At 35.1% G+C, this 8,031-nt stretch overlaps 1 protein-coding gene across 1 annotated transcript; it reads left to right on the top strand.

Annotated features, from left to right (window-relative positions):
- The first annotated feature begins 4,371 nt into the window (after positions 1-4,371).
- Positions 4,372-7,471, top strand: LOC149239745 (putative anthocyanidin reductase). The gene is made up of 4 exons (XM_089369960.1): positions 4,372-4,440; positions 6,112-6,324; positions 6,438-6,647; positions 7,370-7,471. Exons 1-4 carry the CDS (start codon positions 4,372-4,374, stop codon positions 7,469-7,471), a joined length of 594 nt encoding a protein of 197 aa, XP_089226086.1.
- The last annotated feature ends 560 nt before the right edge of the window (positions 7,472-8,031 follow it).

Raw genomic sequence — 8,031 nt, 5'->3', positions numbered from 1 at the left:
AGGACCAAATGTTTTATAGAAGTGACCGACTCAAAAAGAAGACTCGACATTCCATTGAATGCAAGCCATGAATTAGAGTATCTATAATATCTGGGAGAGAACTGGTGGATACAAATGTCTCTGAGCTGAGGAAAAATAGTCATATCCTCTCGTATGTAAGCTTTGTTCATGTAAATATATTCATATTTGTGGGTATGAAGATATTGGAGAACTAGAAATGTAATGGTGTTTTGGATTTTGAATTTTATCTCTCAGGGAGATAAATGATTTTGTTGGTAAATATTGAAATCTTTTGGGATGAATAAGTGGTAAAATAGGTCAATATGAGCACAGTGTGGAAACTGGCGGAGTTGGCCATGCTGGGAATAAAAATCCAACACAAGGAAAAACAGGAAACTAATGAAGTTATAAGTGAATTGAAAAACAACAACCAAATGAAATATAAACAACGAATGAAGTTGTAAGTGAATTGAAGAAAAGACATTTGATTTATTAGGGAAACTAATTCACTGGATCACAAATCTGTCCATGATCAAATCCCCAAATACGTGAACATCTTTGATGTTGAGCCACTGAAACAAGTATAAAAAACCCGAGATGCAATAATTTTTTCCCAGTTATTAGTACCCTACCACCTTAAAAACATGTTTATGTTGTATATATGGCCGTAGTACCAGCTGAGATATGTCAAAATAATAATATGGTATAAGAACTCTTATAAAGGTTCATAGTTGTGTGTATGAAAGATATATAATTTATCAGTTCTGTTTATGAATACCACATTCGGCTTGCTGGAAACGGCGGTCTATGAATTTCTGGAAGAAGACAAGCTGTGAAAAGAAGGCTTCGAGATCGGCCGAAAGCAGGTTCTTCTGGTCGTTAAAAGCCTGGCCAAATATCACATGATCATCACCTGCAGAGGCACCACGGGGTTTATGGATGCGCTAACGGATCTCAACATAATGCAGAGGTCCTTGAGCCTGGGAGCGGGAGCTGCTCATGCAGGGTTTCTTGACAGAGCCAAGAGCATCCCATTGAAGTATCTTAGGCGCCAGTTAATACAAGGGAACAAAATTGTATTGACGGGCCATTCTTTAGGAGGAGCCGTTGCCTCGTTGCTCACCCTCAGATTGTTGGAATCGAGCCCTAAGTTTTTCCACGAAGTAGTGAGGGGCTGAACCGTGCTTTTTTTGGTCTGTGTCTCAGTCAAAAATATTTTGTAAGTGATTTTGAAACTTTTGTAACGACATCTTACAATATTCCCGTAGCTAAAATTCATTTGATTGAGCTGAAAATTGCGCATGACTTAGCATCATCCCAATGCATAAAATTTAGTTGAAATCGAGAAAATAACCGGTGGCTTCGTAACGCAAATTGGCAGAGGAGGATTTGAGCGTCTACGCCATGCATGTCTCTATGCCATCTAAGTACTATCAAAAACATCGAAACTAGGAGAGCAGGAACCCTCAACAGAGGCATATATTATTGCTTGAGAGGTATATATAATTGCTTGATTGATTAAGGTCTCATGTTTTCATATATAAAAAACAAAAAATTGTCATTAAAAATAAAATGTCAAAAAAATTTTTTTCATAAAAATTAAATGCTCTGATCTCTCTTTGGGTAGTTTTGGAGAAATGTGTGAAAACAAAACAGTGACACGTGGGAAAAACAAGGTATAATATAAGTTTCTTTGCGTTCGAAATTCCACCATAAGTTCGTGTGTCGTTTGTGGCATATTGCGGTGAAGGAGAATTATAAATATTGATTTACCATTATATGTCCATGGTAAACTTCCCTGTGATGCTCTATTATGTCCAACCTTGTGTTTGATATGAGAAAACAATTTCTAAATCACTATATGTCCATTCGTTTTAACTAACAATCTTGTTATTGAATAGGACCAAATGTTTTATAGAAGTGACCGACTCAAAAACAAGACTCGACATTCCATTGAATGCAAGGCATGAATTAGAGTATCTATAATATCTGGGAGAGAACTGGTGGATACAAATGTCTCTGAGCTGAGGAAAAATAGTCATATCCTCTCATATGTAAGCTTTGTTCATGTAAATATATTCATATTTGTGGGTATGAAGATATTGGAGAACTAGAAATGTAATGGTGTTTTGGATTTTGAATTTTATCTCTCGGGGAGATAAATGATTTTTTAGTAAATATTGAAATCTTTTGGGATGAATAAGTGGTAAAATAGGTCAATATGAGCACAGTGTGGAAACTGGCGGAGTTGGCCATGCTGGGAATAAAAATCCAACACAAGGAAAAACAGGCAACTAATGAAGTTATAAGTGAATTGAAAAACAACAACCGAATGAAATACAAACAACGAATGAAGTTGTAAGTGAATTGAAGAAAAGACATTTGATTTATTAGGGAAACTAATTCACTGGATCACAAATCTGTCCATGATCAAATCTTTTATGTGGCTCTAGCATCATACTAGACTAACAACTCATCTCCAAAGTATCTATATTCTCAAACTTATATCACCTACTTACATAGGTTGGGTTTCTATGGTCATAAAATATTCACTCTTTATCCTGAGAATATAAGATTTGTGAGAATCTCGCAACAACCTTTAACTAACACAGTTTCATCCCGTATGACATCACTGGAGGCCGAAAGCAATTGAGCCTTTTTATCCCATCAATGCAACTTTTTAAATCCCCAAATACCTGAACATCTTTGATGTTGAGCCACTGAAACAAGTATAAAAAACCCGAGATGCAATAATTTTTGCCCAGTTATTAGTACCCTACCACCTTAAAAACATGTTTATGTTGTATATATGGCCGTAGTACCAGCTGAGATATGTCAAAATAATAATATGGTATAAGAACTCTTATAAAGGTTCATAGTTGTGTGTATGAAAGATATATAATTTATCAGTTCTGTTTATGAATACCACATTCGGCTTGCCGGAAACGGCGATCTATGAATTTCTGGAAGAAGACAAGCTGCGAAAAGAAGGCTTCGAGATCGGCCGAAAGCAGGTTCTTCTGGTCGTTAAAAGCCTGGCCAAATATCACATGATCATCACCTGCAGAGGCACCACGGGGTTTATGGATGCGCTAACGGATCTCAACATAATGCAGAGGTCCTTGAGCCTGGGAGCGGGAGCTGCTCATGCAGGGTTTCTTGACAGAGCCAAGAGCATCCCATTGAAGTATCTTAGGCGCCAGTTAATACAAGGGAACAAAATTGTATTGACGGGCCATTCTTTAGGAGGAGCCGTTGCCTCGTTGCTCACCCTCAGATTGTTGGAATCGAGCCCTAAGTTTTGCCACGAAGTAGTGAGGGGCTGAACCGTGCTTTCCTTTGGTCTGTGTCTCAGTCAAAAATACTTTGTAAGTGATTTTGAAACTTTTGTAACGACATCTTACAATATTCCCGTAGCTAAAATTCATTTGATTGAGCTGAAAATTGCGCATGACTTAGCATCATCCCAATGCATAAAATTTAGTTGAAATCGAGAAAATAACCGGTGGCTTCGTAACGCAAATTGGCAGAGGAGGATTTGAGCGTCTACGCCATGCATGTCTCTATGCCATCTAAGTACTGTCAAAAACATCGAAACTAGGAGAGCAGGAACCCTCAACAGAGGCATATATTATTGCTTGAGAGGTATATATAATTGCTTGATTGATTAAGGTCTCATGTTTTCATATATAAAAAACAAAAAATTGTCATTAAAAATAAAATGTCAAAAAAAATTTTGTCATAAAAATTAAATGCTCTGATCTCTCTTTGGGCAGTTTTGGAGAAATGTGTGAAAACAAAACAGTGACACGTGGGAAAAACAAGGTATAATATAAGTTTCTTTGCGTTCGAAATTCCACCATAAATTTGTGTGTCGTTTGTGGCATATTGCGGTGAAGGAGAATTATAAATATTGATTTACCATTATATGTCCATGGTAAACTTCCCTGTGATGCTCTATTATGTCCAACCTTGTGTTTGATATGAAAAAACAATTTCTAAATCACTATATGTCCACTCGTTTTAACTAACAATCTTGTTATTGAACAGGACCAAATGTTTTATAGAAGTGACCGACTCAAAAACAAGACTCGACATTCCATTGAATGCAAGCCATGAATTAGAGTATCTATAATATCTGGGAGAGAACTGGTGGATACAAATGTCTCTGAGCTGAGGAAAAATAGTCATATCCTCTCGTATGTAAGCTTTGTTCATGTAAATATATTCATATTTGTGGGTATGAAGATATTGGAGAACTAGAAATGTAATGGTGTTTTGGATTTTGAATTTTATCTCTCGGGGAGATAAATGATTTTGTTAGTAAATATTGAAATCTTTTGGGATGAATAAGTGGTAAAATAGGTCAATATGAGCACAGTGTGGAAACTGGCGGAGTTGGCCATGCTGGGAATAAAAATCCAACACAAGGAAAAACAGGCAACTAATGAAGTTATAAGTGAATTGAAAAACAACAACCGAATGAAATACAAACAACGAATGAAGTTGTAAGTGAATTGAAGAAAAGACATTTGATTTATTAGGGAAAGTAATTCACTGGATCACAAATCTGTCCATGATCAAATCTTTTATGTGGCTCTAGCATCATACTAGACTAACAACTCATCTCCAAAGTATCTATATTCTCAAACTTATATCACCTACTTACATAGGTTGGGTTTCTATGGTCATAAAATATTCACTCTTTATCCTGAGAATATAAGATTTGTGAGAATCTCGCAACAACCTTTAACTAACACAGTTTCATCCCATATGACATCACTGGAGGCCGAAAGCAATTGAGCCTTTTTATCCCATCAATGCAACTTTTTAAATCCCCAAATACCTGAACATCTTTGATGTTGAGCCACTGAAACAAGTATAAAAAACCCGAGATGCAATAATTTTTGCCCAGTTATTAGTACCCTACCACCTTAAAAACATGTTTATGTTGTATATATGGCCGTAGTACCAGCTGAGATATGTCAAAATAATAATATGGTATAAGAACTCTTATAAAGGTTCATAGTTGTGTGTATGAAAGATATATAATTTATCAGTTCTGTTGAACATATAAAAACCAGTCACAAATTTTATAATATAGAGAAAATAAGATTGTCCTCCTGATAATCTGCAATCAAAGAAAAAGCATGCAAATTGCTTTGAAGAAAAACTGACTTTATTACATTCTTTGAAGAAAAACTGATTTTATTACATTGTTCCGAGAATTGTTGATCCTTTTGTTTAAATAGCCTTGCTTTGCCTTTGTCCATTTGAATTGGATACGGAGGAATTGTTTGGATGGCCAAAAGTGGTAGGAATCTGGGCAAAATAATTTCAAAAAATCTTGTAGATGCAGTGTTTGAATTTTATTTTTGATAGTAGAAATAGATTCAGCACCATCAGTAGAAATAGATTCAGCACCATCAAAAACGTCTAGGACACTTAAAATTTTGAAATTTAACAACTATAACTTGGATTTACAAAAATCTTTACCACATATTTTCTAAATATAACCTAAATTTCCATAACAATCCAGACAATTCCTCAGCTAGTTAAACTATGGCATTTAGATTTGTTCTTACACAATTCATGGATCCTTTGATTCTATGCATGCGATGAAAACTGATAGGAGAGGCATGAGATTTGAAACCATATTTTGATATATTGATAACAAGGTGTAGTTTCTTATTTCAAATGTTCCACTAATCAATCTATAATAAGTTTGGAATTTCTAGGTGATATTTTTTTCCTTTGCCATTAGGATATTTAGAGAAAATAATTGTGGATAATTGTTTCACACTATGTCTATATTTACACAAAATAAAAATTGGAGTATGAATTGTTTATAAAAAATGGAGTATGTATTGTTTATAAAAATTCAGCCTCCCATCCATCCTTTTGATGTGTCTCATCACGCGGCTCTATTTTCAGTTTTACTTTACATATTTATTGCCTAGCATATTTATTTCTTTACATATTTACGCCGTAAGGCGTTTCCCTCTGAAATGAACTCTCCAAACTGTTGTCGTGTCAAAATATGTGCCATTCGATTTGGTTGTTAGATGATCCGGTAATCATTAACCGTTGATTTGAATTGAGCAATGCCAGGCGCGACGGTCCATACGAACCGTCAACCGTCTTTCACATGCTGCAGGCAACGATAGCAAAACTCATCGTATTCTGTGCCTGCCAGGAGCAAAAGAGAGGCTCAGACTCTTCAAAGCCGACCTCCGCCAAGAGGGAAGCTTCCATGCTGCCGTTGAGGGTTGTGAGTACATTTGTCATTTGGCAACTATAATGGATTTCGCCATTGAAGCACAGGTATTTTTTAACAACCACCCGAATGCACAACTTCCGGAAACAACGAATTTATTACTGGATTTTGACCCCTTTTTTGGATATAAATTTTCCCTTTTAATGTACTTTTTCTTCAGACAAAGATGAATGTTATCGAAGCTGAGGTGAATGGTACTCTTGATATTTTGAGGACTTGCAGTCAGGCAAAGTCTGTGAGGCGTGTAATTTACACATCATCCATAACTGCAGCCTCGCCACTTAATGATGATGGCGAATTCATGGACTGCCTCGATGAATCTTGCTGGACCCCAATCGATATCATGAGACGTGAAAATCCTATTTTCTGGGTAAGTTCGTTGTTACTACTCACTTCAAAGATTTGTATTAAAAGATCCGTAAGTTTATCTTAACTTCAAATATAAACAATCTAGATTTATTAGGGTTAGGGTCGAGAAGATCAAATTTATGAGTTGTAAAGTTGCATGCTCATAATAGATTTAGAATTAGATAAATCTAATCAATCTGGATTTATTAGGGTTAGGTTGCAGAGGATCAAATTTATGAGTTGTAAAATTGTATGCTCATAATAGATTTAGAATTAGATAAATGTAGACCGGTTTTAAAAAGTGATGAAATCCCAAATAATTTTCATATTCCACTATAAAATGAGCTTCTTAACACAATCTCTTACCCAACACAATCATTATTTTGACTCGACTGTAAAATGAGCTTCTCAACCATTATTTTGAAATTACTTTGAAATGCAAATCTCTTGATATTTAGAAAAATGTAATTTACATTTCTATCTTGTCACACGTATGGTATGCGATGATTAGATATTTGATCTTATTTTTGTAAATTTTCATGGCTTGGTGTTTCTCTTATGGATTGTTTTATTTCATTGAGTTTAGGTTGATTATGGATTCTCTGTATCTCATGGGTATAAGCATAGTTTTGTTACATATCAATGAGATACATGAAATCTGAAATCAATATAAAAATGTTCATTTCATCTAATCTTATATTAAAGTCGCATCTCTGTATCAATGTTGAACATTTTGATTCTCAGTATCCAATGGGTAAGAGCATAATTTTCAGATCTGCCATTAACAGAAAAATGCCTATTTTTCCTGTTCTTATATTAATGTTCACATCTCTCAGGCAACGCTGAACATTTTGAATGGTTAAGGGAGCTTCATGATATCATGGGTTCCATTTTATTAGTCCACACTGAGGATGCTTGTAATGCTCACATATTCTTGATGGAGCGTCCCTATGCGAGAGGTCGATATATATATGTTCAACAGTCCGTGCTACCAGCATTTTTCCAAGGAAAATAACCTTGCAAATTGAAACCCAACGACACCCTCTATGAAGAAACCAAAAACACCAGAAACCCTTGTCTTCTCGTCAAATCTACCAAAAGATCAAATTTATGAGTTGTAAAGTTGCATGCTCATAATAGATTTAGAATTAGATAAATCTAATCAATCTGGATTTATTAGGGTTAGGTTGCAGAGGATCAAATTTATGAGTTGTAAAATTGTATGCTCATAATAGATTTAGAATTAGATAAATGTAGACCGGTTTTAAAAAGTGATGAAATCCCAAATAATTTTCATATTCCACTATAAAATGAGCTTCTTAAGACAATCTCTTACCCAACACAATCATTATTTTGACTCGACTGTAAAATGAGCTTCTCAACCATTATTTTGAAATTACTTTGAA

Source organism: Pinus tabuliformis, chromosome 8 (genome assembly GCF_031772625.1).
Source record: "Pinus tabuliformis cultivar Carrire ecotype Pingquan chromosome 8, CPIR1, whole genome shotgun sequence".
NCBI classification, from domain to species: domain Eukaryota; kingdom Viridiplantae; phylum Streptophyta; class Pinopsida; order Pinales; family Pinaceae; genus Pinus; species Pinus tabuliformis.
This window is presented reverse-complemented; position numbering and strand designations above follow the sequence as displayed.